The following is a 24,470-nucleotide window of genomic DNA, read 5'->3' as shown; positions in this document are numbered from 1 at the left end:
CAAACTTGCTAGCATTAATGTCTAGTAACATACATGAATGTTGCCATTTCCAAGAGCACCCACCTTTGGTCAGCACAGTTTCATATGGCCAGGGATTATATGTATATTAAAGTATAGAGTATAGTAACTAACATTACTTTATTATTAAAATATCACAGTAAAATGGTATCCCAAACTGCAATATACTTTTTAAGGTTGTCTGTCTGTTCCACAATCAGCATTGCTAGCTATATAACTATCCACTTTTTTACTAACTCAGTAACCAGTACATTTAATATGCTTTCATTGCATTTTTGTCCTAACCACCATTTATCTGTTTAGGCACCCTTACACTACTCTGTTAATTGTAAAAGCCACGGTGGTGCAGCGGTAGCATTGTCGCGTCACAGCAAGAGGTTCTCCCGTTCAATTCTCGGCTGGAGCACCTTCTGTGTGGAGTCTGCATGTCCTCCCCACGATTGAGTGGCATTCGAAAGACATGCGTGAATGGGTGTGCGTTCGTTGAAGGTTGGGCGTTGGGCTGGCACCTCGGCACCATAAAAATCGACTGCCAATCATTAGCGGACCGGAGTTCCGCTGTGGCAACCCCTAACCATGAAAAGCTGAAAGAAAAACAACAAACACTACTGTGTTAATTGTAGGTGGTGTCCAGGTATCTTATGATCTCATGTGTTAAAAAATGCAACATTGCAGCACAGACGTCAAGGGTACCTTTACTGTGTCACTGCTACAACCATTACAGTTTCAGCAAAATTATGCATGGAGTGTTAAAATGGAACTGTTATTTACTTCATAATAAAACAAAGATCATATCTGCATTTTTTTCTGGCATAAAGGTCCTAGCATATCTTAAAAATATTAAGTACATACCCAATCAGGAATGTGACCAGACTTGCTGGAAGCTGCCTGTCTTCCTCTTTCATATATGATTTGTCTTCCTTTGTTGTCAACATGTGATTGCTTCTTTTCACTGCAGATTTATTCCTGGTAGTACACAAGGTATTCTACAACTATACTTCTAATGAATTTCAGCATATGTTTTCAGGTAAACAGAAAAATACTATAGTAGTTACAGATATGAACATTACATGGATTGTTCTTCTGAAGTATAGCCACACCATCAGGATGAAATCTGCTAAACTTGTGTGGTGTTGATGGGTGTAAGGGTTATGCTGTGGTTCTAAAGTGTGAGTACTGTCTGTTCTAGTCAGCATGCTTATATTGTGAGCATCAACTTTGTTTAGAGTGTGTGTGTGTGTGTGTGTGTGTGTGTGTGTGTAGTGCTGCTGAGTCATCACGATTCATGGCAACCCTAAGAAGAGTGATCTGAACCTTCTGCATAGTTTTTATGCCAGAGACATGGCAGGGGATTGCCAGGCCTTTCTCAAGTCTGACCATCACCAACAGCCCCAGTCCATTCTTGAACTAAGGTCACTTGCATTACAGATGGATGCCTTGCCTCTGTACCAGCAGGCAGACTTGTTTGCATTATGAGACACACACACACACACACACACACACACACAAACATTGCGTAAGTTTCTACCCCTCTGCTAACCTTTACAGCTTAATGATTATTCTTTGATGTGGTACAGTCATACACTTTACCAAAGTCCAGATAGGCACAACTGCCAGCACTTTTTCTTTCAGCTCTGCTGTTACTCATTTACATAATTACAGGAATTTTGGCCTCAGTCCCGAAACATGTTATTCTTTATAAAGGCCTCAAGCCTTTTTCAAAGAATCCTTTCCCACATATTTCCCTGCCACCACCCTCAGACTAACTGGCCTATAGTTACTTGGACTGGATCCTGTTATTGTTCCTTATCAAGAGGCAACTAAAGCTGTTTTTCAGTCATGTTATACTTGGGCACTACTCAGTCGATAAATGTTTTCTGTGGGCATTTACCAGGTTAGCTGTTAGGCTTTTAAATACTCTGCCTTGTATTCCATCTGGGTCTGTGTTTTGTCCTATAAGCTAGCCAGTTTCTTTTCTGCCTTCTCCCATTCCCCAGTCTTCTGTTCTCCTTCCAGCATGGTACACTTCCCTCATTTTCTTTTGTAAACACTAAGACAAACACATTTAAACATTTAATATTTGACAGATGCACCTGCCATTCTTAATCACTTTTCCTTTTTTATCAATTTGCTAAGATTAGTGTCCCTCTTATTCCTGTTTGTAGTGCCCTTGAAAAGCTCTTTCCCTTCCTGCTTTACTATTTGGGCTGGTTTCTTCTTCAGTACCACATTTACCTTCCTTGTTTTTTTAGTTACTTCCTTCCTTGTGTTTACGTTATGTTTGCTTGATGGTAGAAGAGGACAATAAACCATAGTCTTCATTTTCAGTGTACTTAGCATTCTACCTCCCCTCATCCCTAAGTTTCCTCACCTTCTCTCCATCTGTCCATGCTGTCCTGAATACTCCTCTTAGTCTCCTCTCCACCATCCATTGTGCTAGTCCATTCCATAGTTCCACAACCCTCTTCATGAAGATGTCATTATGCATATGTCAGGAAAAGTTAGTTCTTACAGCCTGCAGCCTGTGCCCCATCCACCCACTTTTGTCATTCCTGTTTCAGGATGACCCTCTTCAGAAATCTATGGCATCATCTTGTGAACTCATATCATGGTACCACTGTTTCTTTTGCTGTTATGTAAAAAGAACTCCATCTCCACTAGTTTCTTTTCATACCCTTTCATTTCTATACAACAATGCTTTTCTGGTGGCTTTTCTCTGGAATCCTTCATCAGCCTGATATCACATTTTTATACAGCCTCTAGAACTGAACACAGTACTGAAAGTGTGGCCTGACCAAGGCCCAGAACTGCAGAAGCATTACCTGTTTGCTTCTGTGATTTACTCCCTGTGGATACACTGCAGCATCTTGCTGATGCCACTGTACTCTCACTCTGCTGTTTTGTTAGTCCAGGTGTGACTAAAATCCTCTAGACCCTTTTCCTGCATTACTGCTATCTCTTCCGTTCCCCTCAGCTGATACTTCACACCAGGGCTGTGGTCCACATGTGGTAGCTTACATTTATCCAAAATGAATCTTAGTTGACACCTCTCTGCCTACTTGGCCATCCTTTCCAAATCATTCCTTAACTATTCCCCATCATGCACTGCTTCACCTGCTTTGTGCAATGAGTGCTGAGCCCGATGGTATACTCTGTTCCCTTGATATTTTTGAAGCATACTGAAGAGTACAGGCCCCTGCTGTACTCCACTAATCACTATATTAATTGATGCCCTTCTATTCACATGTTGCAGTATTCTGTACTCTTAGGTCTCCTCATCTTGCTACCCGAACGTCCACCCAGTTTCCAAAAGTTTGTAGTCACTGCGAGGTGCATGAAATGTCTGACATGGCTAGACAAGCATGGGCCATAAGAGTGACATCTGCAAACACCAGACCTCAGAACTTCTCTGCTGCCAGTCGAGTGTCATCTGTTCCTGCCATACCGGCCATTGGATCAAAATCCTTCAGATAAGTACCTCGTTTGGGACCCTTTGCTTTTTGTATCATCGCATGCTAGTCCTTTGTTCATGTCATCCAGAAAGAATAAGTGCAAGTGCAGCAGTCAGATTCCCGCATAAAGACACCCATGAGCTTTGCCTCTTCTGTTTAGGACCAATCCACGACCATAAGGCCTGCCCTATTTAACAGGCCTTCATCCCAAAAACTTTGCGAAGCAGACTCCATGCCTTAAGCATTTACCTAGAAAACCAAGGGCTTAAACAGTTAGCATTAGGTAAGGAGGGGCTGTCCGATCAACCCGCTGAGCCGCCCAAGAAAAAGGCCAAGAGCCTAAGTCCTGAAAGCATTGCTGCACCTCCGCCTTCCAACATTCATCCTGTGGCTGACGGCCTGGAGGAATGTTTGGCCCCCACCAATTTGACTAGAGCAGGTACCAGCATGGAAGCTACAGAACCCTGTGTGGAAGGCACATCCTTGGAGGCCCTGCAGACATCAGCTTCCGATGCTGAGGGGAAACCCAGGCTCATATTGGATGACCAGGCGGATCCCTCCCTTACGGCATTGCCGTCCGACCCTAGGCCTTCTCTGGCCCAGACACAGGCTAGGGCTTCGTTAAAGAAAAAAGAAAAGAGGAAGCATACCTCTCCTACTTCTGAAAGTCAACCAGATTGGCAGGCTTTCTCACATAGCCTGTTCAATGCATTCATGGCCCTTAGGCCTTTCACCTCTGTAGCCTCTCCAGTCCCTCCCCCTGTGTTGAGTCCTAGGCCTCAAACATTATACTCCTCTCAGGTGGAGGAGGGGGAAGAATCTTCTGAGTCCATTTCAGAGGAATCTCTCTCCTATGTGTCTCAACTGCCTTTCCCTCGTGGCTATGCCTCCCCAGAGGAAGAGTCTGTGGAAGCAGATTCCCCAGCAGAGAATCTCACCTTTGGTGAGACCATTGCTAAGAAGCGGGAGCACTTCAAGTGGGACTCATCTGAGTTGACAAAGGTACAAAATAAGTACTATGAACTCCTCCAGATGGACTCCCCTGCTCCCTCAGCTAGTCCCCCAGTACTGCCTGCATTCCTAGATGTATTCAGTGCAGCCTCCTTAAACCCAGACTCTCAGCCCCCTGCTCCCCTTAGGCCTGATAGATTCTACAAAGTCCCAGAGACTGCTAAATTTCTAGTGAAATGCCCTGCAGTGAACCCAGCCACTATCTCAGTCTCTGCTGATAAAGCATCCAAACTCCTTCCTTCTTCATCTCTCCCCCTATAGACAAAGACAGTAAGGCTATGGAATGTCTGGGCAAAAAGGTCTACACATCTTCCACCCTGGCCTTCAGGGCAGTCAGTTATCAGACCCATATGTCCAAATATGCCTTGGCTGTTCTTGAAAAAGTAACCAAACAGTTAGTTGATTTTCCTGATTCCAATGCTAAAGCTCAAGTGTCCAGCCTCATATCTCTAACCTACCAGGTCACCAGACACTCTGTTAGGTGCAGCGACAATGCTGCTGAGGCCTCAACAAGGTCTGCTGCATCAGTTTCTGTCCTCAGGAGGTATTCGTGGCTAAGACTCCAACCACTACCTGATGACATCAGGGCAGAGCTTCTTGATGCACCTTTAGATAATTCTGCTTTATTTGGCTCCAAAGCAGCAGACATTTTCAAGGCTTTACAGCAAAAGGGGAAGGAACTCCAAGACCTCAGACATTTGTTTGTCTCTCATATCCCCAAATTTCATAGGAAATACATGTCCAAGACTCAATTTATTAGGAAGCACTCTGCTCCCTCCACCACAAGCTGCCAGGAAACAATCCACCCTTGCCAGACCTACACAACCTCAGCTCAGAAATCTCAGTTTCAAGACAGGACAGGTAGCCTGTGACTACCTGCCATTCTTGAGACCTCCCCCCGACCTCCGTCCCACTGTCAGTAAGGCTCTCTCACTGTCTCCCGGTGTGGAGACACATCACAACAGACAGGTGGGGGTCTCTCCATAATAGAACATGGGTATTTTATGAATTGAATCAGTACTCCTTCCAGGAAAGGCATTCTTCAGCCCCCCCCCCCCCCCAAAGAGCAGCTCCCCCTTTTCCCATCAGTTTTGGACAACCTGAAGGCCCAAGTCCCACAGACAGAAAGAGGAAAAGGCTTCTGTTCCAGGATCTTTCTTGTCCCAAGAAAAGATGGACCCTGGAGACCAATCCTGGACCTCTCCCACCTAAACCTTTTCCTGCAAGTGCCCACCTTCAGGATCGTCATCTTGCAAACTCTCTTCACTCTGATATTGCCCGACGGATTCATGGCCACCTTGGACATCAACACCTACCTTTGCATACCCATAACTCCCAATTTCACGAGATAACTTTGTTTCTCTGTGGCCTCTTCTCATTATCAATTCTTAGCCTTGCCCTTCGGTCTCTACAGCATCAAGGGTCTTTACCAAGTGCCTGGCACCAGTAATTGCCTTCTGCAGGAACCAAGGGATGCAGATTTTCCCCTATATGGACAATTTGCTGATCCAGGCAGATTACAGGAAAACCCTCCAGCTCCATCTGCAGACAACCCCATCCCTTTTGCAGGCCCTAGGCTTCCAGATAAACTACCCCAAGTCCAACCTGAGCCCCACCCAGGACATAGTGTTTGTAGGGTTCAGGATTTGGACAGATGTTATGAAGTCATTTCTACCCACCCAAAAGGTGGAAGACCTAACTAAATACCTGCTTCTGGTTCTTCAGACCAAAGAAATAACTGCCAGTCAGTACCTCAGACTCCTGGGCCACATGGCTTCCACTGTCCCAATGCTACCATTTGCAAGCCTCCACATGAGGAAGCTTCAGTGGTATCTAAGATCCATTTGGGCTCGACACGGTCATCCTCTGGAGTGCAAGATCCCTTTTTGCCCTGTCTCAAGAAAGAGATTCTTTGGTGGTTGAACCAGGTGAACCTCAACCCAGACCATCCCCTTCAACCCCCCCCCCCCACCAACTAAAAGTCCAGGGCCCCTGACCAGACTCCAACAAAAAGAAGCACATCAGTGTAAGAGAGAGGAGAACAATTCTTCTAGCCCTAAAGGCCTTCCTACCCAGGCTCAATCAGGGCCCACTGAAACTGTTCACAGATAATACTACAGTTTTGTGTTATGTCAAAAATGGGGGGGAACAAAATCTTACTTGCTATGCAGACTAGCTCTCCTAGTGTGGGAAGTAGCCACGAGTCAGGGAGTAACACTTCAGGCAGTTTACATCCCTTCAGAAAAGAACTCTCAGGCAGACACCTTAAGCAGGTTCATGTCACAGTCCCAGGAATGGATGCTCCACAGGAATATGTTCCTGGATCTAGTCCACCAATGGGGTACACCTCAAATAGACTTGTTTGCCTCCCCCATGAACAGATAAATCACTTCACTCTGTACTAGGCTGCCCAACCCCCTAGCGAGGGCAACGGACGCCTTTTCAGTTTCATTTAAGGGGACGTTTCTCTATGCATTCCCCCCTTCCCTCTTATACAGAAAGTCCTACTGAAGATTCATTAGGACAGACCAAAAATCTTGTTGGTGACCCTCTTTTGGCCAAGACAGCACTGGTTCCCCCTCCTTCTGCATTTAGCCAAGAGCAATCACCATAAGTTGCCCCAGAGAGTGGACCTTCTCACACAGGACAAGGGATCTCTAATTCACCCACACTGGCAATCCCTGCAACTCACCCTGTGGGTGATAGAATTCTGATCCCTGGCAGACACCTTGACAATGAGGATGTGCTCTCAGTCCTGCAAGAGGCCAGGAAACCTAATACAAGGAGATCCTATTCTGCCAAGTGAAAGAGATTCTCCATGTGGTGTCTTCAGAGACAGTTGGACCCTTTCCAGAGCAAAGTTCTCCTAGTACTGTCATACCTGTCTGAACTATTAAAGACAGGATTAGCATACTCCTCCATCAAGGCTCACCTGTCTGCCATCTCAGCTTGTCTGCCTCTGGATCCCCCTCTGGTTTCCAGGTTGCCAGCAAAGTTGTTCTTAAAAGGAGGGCTACACCTCAGGTCCCCTAGGAAGCCCACCACCCTGGGACCTGAATTACATGCTGGAGAAGCTCACGGTGCCTCCATTTGAATCTGCATCCAAGGCCTCTCTAAAATTTTGCACATGGAAAACAATCCTCCTTGTGGCCTTAACCTCGGCTAGAAGAGTGTCTGAGTTGCAAGCTCTCATGGCCATTCCCCCTTCGTACTTTCCACAAAGACAGGGTAACCCTTAGGACCAATCCATCCTTCATGCCCAATGTGGTCAATGACCTCTCCTTAAACCAAGCTGTCCACCTTCCCACCTTCTTTGTCCACCTTCAAAATGACAGTGAAAGAGTCTTGCATTCTCTTTATGTGCACAGATAACTTTGGTTCTGCCTGCACAAAACTAAGTCCTTGAGGAAGTCTGACCAGTCTCCTTCCACCCCAGGGCCCCGGGGAAAGCAGTAACTAAACAAACTATTGTTTCCTAGATTTCCAAGGCTATTCCCTTCTGCTATGCACATAATGGGAAATCATTGGGACACAAGGTCAATGCACACTCCACTAGGGCCATGGCCTCTTCTGGAGCCTTTTTCAAAGGTCTGGACACCTCCACCATTGTAGAGGCAGCCACCTGGACATCTGTCCACACTTTCACCAAACATTACAAGTTAGACCAGATTTCTAGGTCTAGGGCTGGATTCGCCAGGGCTAGCCTCCATGAATTCATTAAGAAATTCTTCCAGACTACCACCCCATTCCTCACAGTGAGCTTTGGCACTCACCCAAGAGTACAGAATACTGCAGCATGTGAATGCAAGGACATAGAACAGTTGTGTAAAATCTTACCATAACCATAGATATCCTTCTCTTCCATGTTACAGTATTCCTTTCCTCCCTCCCTCCTTCCCCTCCTACTGATATAACTTTCCCTTCTTGGATGGCACAGGACTGGCACAGCTTGTCCTGGGACTGGGGTCCAACTGGGGCACTCAGTTTTGAGGTCTGGTGCATGCAAATGTCATTTTTATGGCCCACGCTTGTCTAGCTATGTCAGACGTCCTATGCACCTTGCAGTGACATACAAACTTTTGGAAACTGGCCGGACATTCAGGTAGCAAGTGGAGGAGACCCAAGAGTACAGAATACTGCAACATGGAAGAGAAGGACATCTATGGTTATGGTACGATTTTACACAACTATTCTTTCCTCATCCATCCATCCATCCATCCACTTCCTCAGTCTTATGCTACTCCTAGCCCCTCTAGTGCCCCTTATCTGCCACATCTGCAGGGCTGAATCAAAGGCCTTAATGTAGTCCACACAGAAGATATCTGCTGGTGCTCCCCTTTCAAGTTCACATGCAACTCAGTCATAAATGTGGATCGGGTTTAGCTGATGGCTTCTTCTGGCTGTGAGCTGAGACTGGTTGCTGTTCAGATAATTATCTCTAGAAAAGCAAACATCATTTTCCTCCAGAATCCAATAACCTCTCCTGCCATTAGGCTGGTAGCCATACTTTTCTGGATTTTCCTACCCCTTCTGCCACTTTTCAAGGGCACCACACCTGTGACGTTGCAGTCCTTAGAATCTTCTGCACTAGCCAATGATATATTGAAGATCTACACTGGAGGAGTTACTGGACAATGGCTAAATTACCAAGGATCCTGGGTGGCAGTCCATCTTCTGCTTTATCTTGCTTTCTGCACCTTTTCTTGCTCTGTCGTGGCATTTGTTCAGTTCTGTCCCTCCTCTCTGTGTGGTACCTCTCTTCCAGCATGTCACTCCCTCTTTGCTTCCACTCGTTAACACTGACATTTTGTGCTTTTTCGTGGTATTGCATTACTTCCCCTTTATATTTGCCCAGCCCACCTAAGTCTGCCCCACCCTTTCTCCTTTCTGTTATGGACACCTAAAAAACTTTATTATTTTCCTGTTCCTTCCACTAACTCCATTTCAACTCTCATTTTCTTTTGCCTCTTTCACAGATCCTTATCCAGTTTACCCCTAGTCTGCTAAATTCTCTGTAACCCTGTTACATAGCACAGCTTAATGCGCCCTCTAAAATCCTGTATCATCCTGTTTGTATTTTTATTCTTATCAACCCACCAGCTCTAAACAACAAAGTGGTATAATTGTGTTGACTAACAAAGTACAAAACTCGACACCCTGATCATTCTGACTTAGGACCACATCCAGAATTCTGTCCTTTCTGGTACAGTCTTGCTCCAGCTGCCTGAACCCCTCATGGACCAAAACCCCAATGAAATCCTGTTCGCCTTCTAATCTAGTGCTGAAAATCTCCCAAGTATGGTCCTGACAGATTCAGTTTCCTGTATCAGTATTACCTTCTTATTCATGACTCACTGCTTTATTCTGTCCTTCACTGTTATCTTCCCATGCCTTGATATATCTACCACATAAGGAGTGGTTTCTGGCCCAGAAATTGTAGTTATTGGCCATTTGGGCAGTTTTTCCTTCTTTCTCAACTTTCTGATTTAAAAGCCCACATTTGCACTTGTTTCCCCCCTTTCCTGTAACTAGTCTAGTCCAGATACAGGTTTGCTGTATCCAGGACTGTTTGTTAGCTCCTGAGGCCCCCAAGCCTTTCTGTGTTGGAGGGAAGCCTGCTAGCTTATCAGTGGGAGTGGTAAGCACTAGGTAACCTGTCTACCACATAAGGAGTGGTTTCTGGCACGGAAATTGTAGTTGTTGGCCGTTTGGGCAATTTTTCCATCTCTTTCAACTTTCTGATTTAAAAGCCCGCATTTGCACTTGTTTCTTTCCTGTAACTACTCTAGTTCAGATACAGCTTCTTAGTTTTAGCACTTGAATTTGCTTATTCGTGCTCAGCACTTGTTCAGAACTTGTTGTAGGCACTAAATAAGCTACTAATTACTACAGCACTCAATCTTCCACATTACCTAGAGGAAAACAGTTTTGGTACTTACTTTCCTCACTTGAAAAACAGCTGTTGTACTCACTTTCCTCACTTATCTAGAGGAAAATAGTTTTTTATTCAGGCATGTTCAAGGATCAGCTCCCAGTGTTCTCTCCTGTCTATCTGATGAATCTGGGCATCTTGGGACAATGTAGCAATTGCCTCATGTACACAGACAACCCTCTCCTTCTACCACCCAACACTACAACCTGTGAGAGATGCAGTTATCTAACCAAACTGGAGGTAAAGCTCTCTCCAACCAAGACTGAACTTGACAGTCAAGAGGAGAAGGTAAACATTTGCACCACAGCACACTCATCACATAGTCCAACTAAACCTACACCACCAAAATCCACACATAGAAACACAAAAACATTTGTGGAGGCTCTCAATAATAATCTTCTCAAGCAACACAGACCTCCAAAGCAGAAACACAAGCAACCTCCACCCCCCAACACAACCCAAATAACACATAGCCCACAGACTCAGTGTGCCACTCAACCACAGCCCATAAGGCAAAACAACATACCCAACACACTAGTCATAGTTGACTCTATAGTCAGGCACACTGATGTCCCACTCCCCAGGCCAAACATCGTACCTTTAAACATCTCAGCTGCATGTCGGGTGCCAGGATCCGCCACATAACCCACACACTCAGGTCACTCCACAAGTACAAATATGACTCTCTCATTGTCCGTGTTGGTGTGAATGACCTGAGACGTACCTCCCTGAACTACATGAAAAGAAACATGGAAGAGCTCTCAGATCTTGTAGCCCAGGCAGGTATGAACCTAGCCCTGAGTAGCATCCTGCCATCTCCCAGAATTATACCGCAGACAAGGACAAAATGACTTCAACAATTGGCTAAGCTTCTGGTGTCATTCTAAGGGGATCCAGTATCTGCCTGGGACGACATGGTCAATAGACCATGATGCTTTGCCAGAGATGGCCTGCATCTGTCACCCCTGGGATTCCAGATACTGGCTAAGGCTCTTGCTGCCCCTATAGTGCCTTTTTTACGCAAGGTTCAAATGACAAATTCACCACTGTTACAGGAACAGGCAAGCAAAAGTTGAGAGTAATGCTACTGAATGCTAGAAGTCTAAATCTCAAAATGCACTCCCTCGAGGCATTCCTTAAAATGGAGAACATCGATATCTGTGCAGTGACTGAGACCTGGTTCAAGACTCCAGAGAGCACCCCTGAATTACCAAGTTATAACTCATACCACACTTTGCACCCACCTAACCTGGACCGGAACACCAAAGGCGGAGGTGTGTCCATATTCATTAAGGATATTCACACCTCCAGGTTAGTTGCTCAGCATAATGCATCCGAGGTTTATCCAAGTGCAACTAACTCTGAGTAAAACTGCTATCCAAATGGTAGCTTGCTACATATCCCCCACCATGCCCCAGGATTCCCACTCCTCTTTTCTTGATATACTGTAAAATATTAGGGTTCAGCCAAACACCCTAATAATTGGCGATTTCAACTACCTCACCATTAACTGGGAAAACTACTCATGTACCAACTCCTTCAATCAACGCTTTCTGGAATTCATAAATTACAATGCCCTGGATCAACTTATCCACACCCCCACCAGGGGCAACAATATCCTAGATGTGGTCATTACCAACAAGAGGGACCAGTGTTCCACACCTGAAGTCAACTCTTCGGTCAGATCCGACCATAAGCTAATCACCCTAGATATCCACATCCCACCCCATCCCCATTAAGGAAACCACGGTAAAAAATTTCTCCAAAGCCAACTTCATGCCTGTTAAGACAGAAGTGGCGAACGTCATGACATCCATGCAGATTGACAATACAGTTACGACTGCTGAATCCTACACAGATGCACTCTATAAGCACTTACAAGAGTGCACGGATCGTGCTATCCCAAACAGAACCATGATGCTATCCTCCAAAAAAAGGAAGCCAAGCTGGTGGTTCCCGTGCCATAAACAAACTCTACAACAGAAGGAAGAAACTGTTGCAAAAGAGAGTAAAATCCCATGAGTGAAGGAGTTCCCTGGTCAGCCTCAGTAAGAAGCTGAGATCCCTTATAAGATCCTCCAAAGCTAGCTACAAAAATAAAAAAAGCGCCACTGATTCTAGAGACAACCACAAAGCATTCTATAGCTTTGTCAAGAATCTCAATGGTAACACCCAGATCTGCTCTGAGTTACAGCACAATGGCACAAAAATTACAGAACCAACTGATATTGCCAACATCCTGGCAGATAGGTTCAGTGCTAACTTTACCCCCCACCCCCTAAGGGCCCATATCTATACAGGAAAAATACAGAGTCCTTGTAATCACAACTACGCAGGTAAAAGTTGCACTCTCTAAAGCCAAAAACACAGCATCCATGGGACCGGACAACATCCCAGGCTGTGTTTTACATGAACTTTGGAATGAATTGGCTCCCCACCTAAGCACCATGTTCAATCATAGTCTCACATCAGGCTTTGTGCCCACTGAATGGCGCACAGCAACAGTTATCCCACTCCACAAAGGGGAAGCCACCACTGATCCCAGGAACTATCGCCCTATTAGCCTGACGAGCCTGGTCTGTAAGGCCATGGAATGTATCATCATGGAACTCATAAACAAAGACATTGGTAACCTCCAAACTCTGGACCCCACCCAGTTTGGATTTGTGAAAAGCAGATCATGCCTCCTGAACCTGATTGACTTCTTTGAGGCAGTCACCAAAGGCGTCATCGAGGGTAAGGTGGTTCACACAGCCTATCTTGACCTCGCCAAGGCTTTCAACACCATCCCCCATTCTGGAATTATAACTAAACTCACTAAACTAGGTATAAATCCCTATATCACAAGATGGGTTGCCAACTGGCTCAGAGACAGAACCCACACTGTAAAAGTTGCAGACTCCAAATCTGACTTCAAACCAGTGACAAGTGGAGTACCACAGGGTTCAGTCCTGGGACCTCTCCTGTTTGGTATCTACTTCTCTAAAGTACAGGCTAACACAGAAGGCCTTTGGCTAACGAAGTCTGCAGATGGCTGCAAACTAGGAGCCATAGTTGAGTCCCCAAATGATGTGGACATCCTACAGAACGGCCTCACTGAGACAGATGCCTGGTTGTCAGAGCCACCAGTGCCAAAAAGTGCATTGTCATAGCCTTTGGTAAAAACTCTGTACCCATTAAATACCACATAGGCGGCAGTCTACTTAATGCCGAATGTGTGATTAGAGACCTTGGGACCCAGGTGGACAGTAGTCTCTCCTTTGATAATCACATCGCCAGAGTAGTCAGGAAATCCTTCTACATGGCACACCTCATTACAAAAGGGTTTTCATCCAGGAAAAAAGAGGTCATTCTTCCCCTCTACTCGACACTCATTAGACCCGTTATAGAGTACAATGCCCCTTTTGGAATGTACCTCATAAGACATCTGCAGCAGCTGGAAAGGCCACTGAGGATTAAAGGCCTCAAACAGATGCCCTACACTGACTGTCTCAAAAAACTCCAGCTTTACTCCGTAGCATATCACCAGGTGATCTCTACCTAACATATAAAGCTATGTTAGACACAGAGCTGTTGGACATGCTACACCTAAAGAAATCCCAATCCCTCTGAAATACATGCTCTAGGGACCTAAACCTTGTCACCACAATAAACAGGACATGCTGGAGGGATAGATTCCTGTCCCAGAGACTTCCCATACTCTGGAACAAGCTACCCATCTATGTCAAGCAAAGTTCCTCATTAGCACTCTTCAAGAAAAATCTTGATGAGTGGATGGGAAATAGGAAATACACCCCCGGGATTACTTCTGTGGCTCTGCTCGACGGGGCACAGGAAAATAACTTTCTTGGGTGGCTTAAGCCAGGGAACCTTGTTGGCTAGGCTTACTTAGGCCCTTGTACCAATATTCTAGTACCTACCTTTGAACCTATGAGACAGTACTCTGTATATCAGTCCAACCTCTAACCTTTCTGTGACTTAACTCCCAAGGCACTTGCCCTGTGTTCTGACACTTCCTACTTTCTTGATCCTGCCTGAGGTGGACTGCTCCTTCGCTCAGATAATACATCTGATACTGATACATTCCTTTATGCAGAACAAAATTCCCCATCCTTCCCTCATCTGTCATTCCTAAACATCTTATATTTAGTCACCCCATGTCTCACTCTGCCTTGACACTGGCCTACATTTCTAAGACACCACAAATGTCCACTCTCCTCTCCTGTGTCATTCCTTGCTGCTCATTCATCCTTCCATTCAGACTGTCTGCACTGCAAAGTAGTACTACCCAGCCATAGTACAATTCAGCCGTGTTTATTATTGTTTTGTGTTTTGTTTTTGTTTTTAGTTTCTGTATACTGCCAGAAGACTTAGCCCTTCTTCTACTTCTGGGAAATTCCTTCCTCCTTGCATCATAATTTAAAGTTATTATGCCATACACCCGCTGGTGGGAACTATTGCTTCTAAATTATTGTCACTACTGAAGTGACTCCCCGACCCCATATGTAAATCTAAGAAAAGGGGTTGTGGATATATATATGGATGATAGAAGCTATCATTTAATGGAATACCATTTATGCATTTTATGGAAATGTGGATGCATGTATTTAATTTATAAGGAACTACTGAGTATTTTTATTGTAAAGGCTCACCCAGACTCTGCTACACTTTGCTGTGAGGGAAAGGTTGGTTTGCTTTTTATTTGTTGTATTTTGTATTAGTTTATTTCCTTTTTATATTTTGAGTGCTGTGATTTGTTTTCTTTACCTTGTGTTTTGCTTGTGTTCTGCTTTTAACTGCATATTAAAACTTCAAAAGACACCACAGCTCTGTCTCTTGTGAGTCAGGCAGAAAGTCCCCCCACTGTGTCACTGTCGTGTTCTTAAATACCACTGTCTTTCTAGTTGCCTGCCCCTTATGTTAATTTAACCATATATCTCATTTTCTTTCTGCTTTTACTGGCTTGTGTGAGTAAGTGCAAAATTATCATTGTGTGAAATCACTCCCCTTCAACTATTTAAATTTACTGGCCATTCTACTGTATTCCATAGTACCGGAATACAAAAGTGATCACCCCCTTTCCGTCTGTCTTGCTGTTTTAAAAATAGTGACTCTCCACTAAAACTTAACTTTTTAGACAGGTAAAACTTAAGTTACCTACTTTCACATCTAACTCCTCTAGTGCACACTGCAGTGTTTAGGATAAACCATTTTTTCATCGTACCTTTAAACATCCCTGTGACTAGCACTTGCTCTAATACCTGCTGGAAAGCACTAGGAAGCCTTAAACTGATACAAGCACTCAGCTCTCCTTATTAATAAGGAGAAATTAATCATAGGCACTAAACAGCCTATAATTGCAAAGTACCTTGTTAAGGTAAGGGAAAACAGCTCCTGTACTTTTTAAAAAAAAAAAAAAAAGCACCAAACCAGGCATTTCCATGGGTCAGCTTCCTTTGATTTCTCCTATCCACCTGGTGAATCTGGGCATACTGGGGCAATGCAGCAATTGCCTCATGTACACAGACAACCCTCTCCTGCTACCACCCAACACTACAACCTGTGAGAGATGCACTTACATAGCCAAACTGGAAGCAAAGCTCTCTCCACCCAACATTGTGCTAGACAGTCAAGAGGAGAAGGTTAACACCCGCACTACACTTCAAGCAACACATAGCCCTTCCAAACTCACACCACCAACACCCACACATAGCAACACTAAATCCACATATGGGGAGGCCCTTAACTGTAACCTGCTCAAGCAACAAGGACCTTCGAAGCTGAAATGCAAACAAACACCAGTCACAACCAAAGTGTGACATAGCTCACAACACCAGTGTGCCACCCAGCAACAGCCCCTTAGGCAAGACACCATACTTAGGTTCATAGGTTGGTACTAGGCTGTCGGCCCTAGGGCCTATACAAGCCTAGCCATAACAATTCCCTGGCTATTTCTTCCCACACTATTTACTTCCCTGGACCGCTGTCTAACAGGGTGACTGACGTGATCCCTGGGATGAATTTCCTTTCTCCCATCCAATCATCAAGGTTCCTTTTGAAGAGGGCCAAAGAGGTGCTCTGCCTGGCATGTATGGGCAGTCTATTCCAGAGTCTGGGGAGTTTCAGGAACCTATCCCTCCAGCATGTTTTGTTTATTGTGATGAGAAGGTTTAGATCTCTGGAGCGTGTGGCTCTGAGGGATTGGGATTTCTTTAAGTGTAGCATGTCCAACAGCTCTGGGTTTGACATGGCCTTGTTAAGCAGAGATCGCCTCGGAGTAGACGATATGTGACAGAGTATAGCTGGAGTTTTTTAAGGAGGTCAGCATAGGGCATCTGCTTTAGGCCTGTGATTTTTTTAGTGAGGTATTTCTGCAGCCTTTCCAGTTGTTGCAGATGTCTTGAAAGGTACATACCAAATGGGGTGTTGTATTCTATAATGGGTCTAATGAGGGATGAGTACAGTGGGACAATGACCTCCTTTTTCGGGATGAAAAGCCCTTAGTGATGAGGTGTGCCACATAGAAGGATTTCCTGACTGTTAAGCAATGTGGTTATTGAAGGTGAGACCACTGTCCACCAGTGTCCCTAAGTCTCTTATCACACTTTCGGTGTTTAGTGTACTGCCACCTATGTGGTAATTTATGGGTACATGTTTTTTCCCAAAGGGGACAACTATACATTTGTTGGCATTGAGCTTGAGCCCATGGCTCTGGCACCAAGCATCTGTTTCTGTAAGGCCCTTTTGTAGAGTATCAACATCATTTGGGGATTCAATAATGACTCCCAGTTTGCAATCATCTGCAAACTTTGTTAGCCAGAGTCCCTTAGTGTTGGCCTGTACTTTAGAGAAGTAGATGCCAAACAAGACAGGTCCCAGGACTGAACCCTGAGGTACTCCACTTGTCTGGAGCTGGATTTGGAGTCACCTACTTTTACAGTGTGGGTTCTGTCAGTAAGCCAGTTGGCAACCCATCGAGTGACATAGGGATTAATGCCCAGCTTAGTAAGTTTATTTATGATTCCAGAGTGGGGGATGGTGCCAAAGGCCTTGGTGAGGTCCAGATAGGCTGTGTGGACTGCCTTACCTTCGTCCATGGCTCTGGAGACTGATTTGAAGAAGTCAATCAGGTTCAGGAGACAAGATCGGCCCTTCACGAACCCAAACTGGCTGGGGTCTAGTGTTTTAAGGTTGCCAATGTCTTTGTTTATAAGTTCCATGATAATACGTTCCATGGCCTTGCAGATCAGGCTCGTCAGACTGATGGGGCTGTAGTTCCCGGGATCCAAGTTGGATCCCCCCTTGTGGAGTGGGATAACTGTAGCTGTGCGCCACTCAGTGGGCATGAAGCCTGAGGTGAGGGTATGATTAAACATTACACTTAGGTGAAGTGCCAGTTCATTTTTTAGTTCATGTAGTACACAGCCCGGGATGTCATCTGGTCCCATGAATGCTGTATTCTTAGCTTTGGAGAGTGCGTTTTTTACCTGTGTGGCCGTTATTACCAGAATTTGGCAATCTTCCGGTATTGAGATGGGCCATTTAGGGGGTGAGAGAGAGGTGAAGTTGCATTGAATCGATCTGCTAGGACTAACACTTTAGTCATAGGTGACTCTATAGTCAGGCACACTGATGTCCCACTCACCAGACTGAGCAAGGAGAAAATGACAGTGAGCTGCCTGTCGGGTGCCAGGATCCACCCCATAACTCATGCAATCAAGTCACTCCACAACAAGTAAAAATATTACTGTCATTGTCCATGTTGGAGTGAATGGCTTGAGAAGTACCTCCCTGGTCTACATGAAAAGAGACATGGAAGAGCTCTCAGATCATGTGGCCCAGGCAGTAATGACCCTAGCCCTGAGTAGCATCCTGCCTTCGCCCAGAATGATACCACAATATAAGGACAAAATGATTGCCTTCAGCAATTGGCTAAACTTCTGGTGTCATTCAAAGGGGATCCAGTATCTGTCTGCCTGGGACGACATGATCGACAGACCACGATGCTTTGCCAGAGATGGTCTGCACCTGTCGCCCCTGGGATTCAGGTTACTGGCTAAGGCTCTTGCCACCCCTATAGTGCCTTTTTTAGGCAAAGTTCAAAGGACAAAATAACCACCGTAACAGGTGCAAGCATGCAAAATCTGAAGGTAATGCTAGTCAATGCTAGAAGTCTAAACCTCAAAATGCACTCTCTCGAGGCACTCCTAAAAATGGAGAACATCGATATCTGTGCAGTAACTGAGACCTGGTTCAAGGCTCCAGAGAGCACCCCTGCAATACCAGGCTACAACTCTTACCACACTTTTCGGCCACCAAACCAGGATCGAAACACTAAAGGTGGAGGAGTGCCCATATTCACCAAGGATAGTCACACCACCAGGTTAGTTGCCCAACACAATGCGTCTGAAATTCTCCAGGTGCAACTAACACTAATTGTAGCTTGCTACAGATCCCCCACCATGCCCCAAGATTCTCACTACACCTTTCTAAACATACTGGAAAATATTAATATACAACCAAACACCACCAAAATACTGGGTGATTTCAACTACCCTGCCATTAACTGGGAAAACTACTCGTGTACCAACACCTTTGCCCAACGGTTCTTGGAATTCATAAATTCCAATGCCCTGGATCAACTAATCCATAGTCCCACCAGGGGCTCCAATATCCTAGACATGGTCATTACCAACATGGGAAATCAAAGCTCCACACCTATGGTCATCCCCTCGTTGGTCAGGTCAGACCATAAGCTAATCACCCTTAACATCCACATCCCACCCCCACCCCCCAGTAAGGAAACCTCCATAAAAAATTCTCCAAAGCCAACTTCATGCTATTCAAGTCAGAAATTACAAACTTCATGATACCCATGCAGACGGGAACTGAAAGTTTGACTGCTGAGTCCTATACTAAGACACTGTACGAGCACATCCACTCATGCATGAATTGTGCCATCCCAAATAGAACCAAGATGCTCTTCTCCAAAAACAAAGGAAGCCAATCTGGTGGTCCCCTGCCATAAACAAACTTTAAAACAAAAGGAAGAAACTATTGCAGAAAAGAGGAAAATCCCAGGATGCAAAAAACTCCCCTACCAGCCTCAGTAAGAAGCTGAGATCCCTCATAAAATCCTCCAAAGCTAGTTACAAAAATAAAATTGCCAAAGATTCCAAAGACAACCACAAGGCATTCTATAACTATGTCAAGAATCTAAATGCAATGCTCAGATCTGCTCTGAGCTACAACAGAATGGCATTAAATATACTGATCCCAATATCCTGGCAGATCAATTCAGTGCCAACTTCACCCCACTCTCACCCCCTAAATGGCCCATCTCAATACCGGAAGATTGCCAAATTCCGGTAATAATGACCACACAGGTAAAAAACACACTCTCCAAAGCTAAGAATACAGCATCCATGGGACCAGATGACATCCCGGGCTGTGTACTACATGAACTACAAAATGAACTGGCACCTTACCTAAGTGTCATGTTTAATCATACCCTCGCCTCAGGCTTCGTGCCCACTGAGTGGCGCACAGCTACAGTTATCCCACTCCACAAGGGGGGATCCAACTTGGATCCTGGGAACTACCGCCCCATCAGTCTGATGAGCCTGATCTGCAAGGCCATGGAACGTATTATCATGGACACTGGCAACCTTAAAACACTGGACCCCACCCAGTTTGGGTTCGTGAAGGGCCGATCTTGTCTCGTGAACCTGATTGACTTCTTCAAATCAGTCTTCAGAGCTGTGGACCAGGGTAAGGCAGTCCACACAGCCTATCTGGACCTCGCCAAGGCCTTTGACACCATCCCCCACTCTGGAATCATAGATAAACTTACTAAGCTGGGCATTAATCCCTATGTCACTCGATGGGTTGCCAGCTGGCTTACTGACAGAACCCACACTGTAAAAGTAGCTGACTCCAAATCCAGCTCCAGACAAGTGACAAGTGGAGTACCTCAGGGTTCAGTCCTGGGACCTCTCTTGTTTGGCATCTACTTCTCTGAAATACAGGCCAACACTAAGGGACTCTGGCTAACAACGTTTGCAGATGACTGCAAACTGGGAGCCATTATTGAATCCCCAAATGATGTGGATACTCTACAAAAGGGCCTTACAGAAACAGATGCTTAGTGCCAGAGCCATGGGCTCAAGCTCAATGCCAAGAAATGTATAGTTACCCCCTTTGGGACAAAACATGTACCCCTGAGTTACCACATAGGTGGCAATACACTAAACACCGAAAGTGTGATAAGAGACTTAGGGACACAGGTGGACAGTGTTCTCACCTTCAGTAACCACATCGCCACAACAGTCAGGAAATCCTTCTATGTGGAACACCTCATCACTAAGGGCTTTTCATCCAGAAAAAGGAGGTCATTGTCCCACTGTACTCATCCCTCATTAGACCTATTATAGAATACAACGCCCCATTTGGTATGTACCTCTCAAGACATCTGGAACAACTGGAAAGGCCGCAGAAATACCTTACTAAAAGAATCACATGCCTAAAACAGATGCCCTATGCTGACCGTCTTAAAAAACTCCAGCTATACTCTGTTGCGTATCGTCTACTCCAAGGCAATCTCTGCTTAACATACAAGGCCATGTCAAACCCATAGCTGTTGGACATACTATACTTAAAGAAATCCCAATCCCTCAGAGCCACATGCTCCAGGGATCTAAACCTTATCATCACAATAAACAGAACATGCTGGAGGGATAGGTTCCTGACCCAGAGACTCCCCAGACTCTGGAATAGACTGCCCATACATGTCAAGCAGATTGCCTCTTTGGCCCTCTTCAAAAGGAACCGTGATGATTGGATGGGAGAAAGGAAATTCACCCCGGGGATCACGTCAGTTGTCATGCTAGATAGGTGTTCAGGGAAGTAAATAGTGTGGGAAGAAATAGCCAGGGAATTGTTATGGCTAGGCTTGTATAGGCCCTAGGGCCAATAGCCTAGTACCAACCTATGAACCTATAAATCCTAGACATTTTTGAAAAAAAAAATCATCCTTATGTGTGTGGGATTTATGTTTTAAGTATTATAAAATTTATTTTAATTTAGTTAGGGTATTTTTAGGTAGTTAAGTGTTTAAAAAAAATGATTGGATAGCATAAGTGAATCAATTGCTAATGATGTTTAAACTGACAATGACACTTCTTTGGAATTCTAAGTCCCATTCTGTTTGAGTATATACATTCTAAAGCAATTTCAAGGAAAGAACCATGACAAACAACTGTGCTAATAAATGCTTTGTTTTCTCATTTGTGATGCAGGTGGAAAATGAATCCAATGTGCTTCAAGATGGGTCCTTAATTGATTTATGTGGGGCCACTCTGCTTTGGAGGACAACTGAAGGATTGCAACATACCCCAACGTTAAAACAGCTAGAAGCGTTACGGCAGGAGATCAATGCTGCACGACCCCAGTGCCCTGTGGGCTTCAACACACTGGTATTTCCAAGCTTGGCACAACGGGAAGTAGTAGACAAGAAGCAGCCCTGGGTTTATGTAAACTGTGGCCATGTTCATGGCTATCACAACTGGGGATTTCGGAAAGAGAAGGGCACCAATGTCAGGGAGTGCCCCATGTGCCGCAGTGTAGGGCCTTATGTCCCACTCTGGCTGGGCTGTGAAGCAGGTCTGTACCTTGATGCAGGACAGCCCACCCATGCCTTTGGTCCCTGTGGCCATGTGTGCTCTGAAAAGACTGCTAAGTACTGGTCTCAAATCCCACTGCCACATGGCACACACGCTTTTCATGCTGCCTGTCCCTTCTGTGGTACGTGGTTAACAGGAGAACATGGATATATTAAACTGATATTCCAAGGGCCTGTTGACTAAAGAAGATAAATGAATAAATCTGTAAATAAAATGAATAATTCTTTGTGTAGCATTTATTTGTTTCATTGTCTTTTTAAATGTATAGTTCATCCTTTGATTTATTTGTGAAAGAGAACTTTCAGTAAAAATCAAGCGGTATTTTGAATTAGTGTAAGGCATTTCTCTTTCAAAAACTGCAGACTTCAGTACTCTTTAGGACAAGAGCATTAAGCCAGCAAGCCTAAAAAAGCAAATTGATGTTCTTTCAGCCACAAAGTTGCCAATGATTTCCTCAACATAATCCATTTTATCAAGGTAATTAAAAAATATGTACTTGAGTTTTATTCCCTTACAATGAATTAGAATTTCTTAGGGCAACATGAATGGTTGATTTGCGCAATGTAATTTTATGCTCAGTGGTATCGTTTTTGTCCTTCCACATATAACGATTCTTTTGAGACCTCCTTCTCATCTGTCCTTCCTCTCCTTCTTTTTCCAAAAATTTTTGTGACTATCTTATGACCTTACAGTTAGTACAGAAGATTAAAGCAATTAGCTGTTAACAAGCTACTTTGTAGGGTAGGGGGTTCAATTATGTTAGCCTTGATTTGCCAACTGTATAAACTTGAGCAAGTCACTTAACCAGATGGTGCTTTGGGACAATATGGGATTTAGTCTAGGCTGCTTTGGTCTCCTGAACTGTATGCCTAGTAACTAGCTATGAATCTGTCTGTGTCACGCATGTTCAGGACTCCTATTTCCTATATTCTTTGTGTTTAATCGTTATTTTTTTTCAGTTATCTCTCACTCTTTAAGTGAAGGGCACTGGTATCTCTTTTTAAATGTGGTCTTCTACTCTACCTGCACAATAATAGGGTGAGGTTTTATTTTTCACTCAGAAGAAAAGACTTGTATACATTAATCTCTCTCTGGGGTTCGTATAGCTATCTACTGCATGTCTTGGGAATGTGGGAGGAAACCAGACCTCATGGACAAAACTTAAGTAAACACAAGTTGAACATGCAGACTCCACACACAAGGTACCACAACTGAGAACTGAACCAGAGAACCTCTTGCTGTGAAGTGACAGTGCTATCCACTGGTCCACTGTGCTGCCCTATGAAAATGAACCGCAGGTCATAAATATGAAGCTGGTCTGCTATTAAAAAAGCACCACAGCTCACTAAACACCTGTCTGCAGTTACAATGTTACTACCCTGCAGATCAGGGCTACTGTCAGGTCATGCCCAAAACTTAGAGGTTGTATACAATGGCAAATAAAAAAACAAAAAAAAAACACTTGCTATCCAAAAACTGCAGTTGCCACATCCACTTGGTACCATTCATATTACTGTTGAACAGTAGGGTACTCGATTGCCACTATCAGCAACTAATACTCAGAATAGTCCAATCAAACAGTAGATGCTAATGAGCTGACGGCAGCTGTGGCTCTGAACTAAACCACACAAAGTGTACACATAAAATACACAGACACTTCCCATACCCTCACCACCTTTTCCACACCCCACCGTGCACCCTTCATTCTTCACAACAGAACTGATACAGATGTCCCCATTCTCTCTAGTATCTACTTACGTATAGGCAGCTGAGATGTAGATGCTGCCATAAAGATGGAAATGCATTACTAAGGTAAAATACAGAATGCATATACACATAACTGCCCACTACATAAACACACAGTAAATAAATAAAAGCACTGCCTAGTAACCACTGCCTTTACTACCCTACCCTTTATTGTCCATCCTTCACCCTTCACACTAAAAAGTGATATTGGCAATGCCCAAGCCCTCACCATCTACTAATTACATTCAGAATAGATGGCAAACAGATTCTGCCACAGAGACCACAGATGTGTTATACAGACATGCAGCATGGCTTTCTTCCCTGCACCAGAGACTGTTCTCATCTTTTACCAGAGGATAACTGCTAGCATTGCTCGCATTTTTTAACATTATTTCTATGTGACTTTGAGCAAATGAAACTCCCTGAAGAAACTGTACCAACTACATTACCAGAAAGTTTTGTGTAATGTTAATAAATGGCCATAACCGTATCATTCCTTAATATTCCAGGTGCATATTTTAAGTGAAACATCTGTGTATACCCTTCCTCATGAACTGTACAACTTTCTTTGTATTCTTTCTCAAAAACTGTCATTTCACACAGTAACTGTTTTGAGTCAGACTTGCTCAG

The 24,470-nt window shown here is 44.5% G+C and overlaps 1 protein-coding gene across 1 annotated transcript in view; it reads left to right on the top strand.

Moving 5' to 3' along the window:
* Positions 1-22,312, top strand: part of PELI3 (pellino E3 ubiquitin protein ligase family member 3) — a 265,116-nt gene extending 242,804 nt beyond the window's left edge. The window contains exon 7 of the mRNA XM_044078219.1: positions 21,711-22,312. Coding sequence (XP_043934154.1) covers positions 21,711-22,277 — 567 coding nt within the window. The 3' untranslated portion in view covers positions 22,278-22,312. The remainder of the gene's footprint in view (positions 1-21,710) is intronic.
* The last annotated feature ends 2,158 nt before the right edge of the window (positions 22,313-24,470 follow it).

This window comes from Protopterus annectens, chromosome 7.part0, assembly GCF_019279795.1.
Source record: "Protopterus annectens isolate FY-2018-M chromosome 7.part0, PAN1.0, whole genome shotgun sequence".
Taxonomy (NCBI): Eukaryota; Metazoa; Chordata; order Ceratodontiformes; family Protopteridae; genus Protopterus; species Protopterus annectens.
This window is presented reverse-complemented; position numbering and strand designations above follow the sequence as displayed.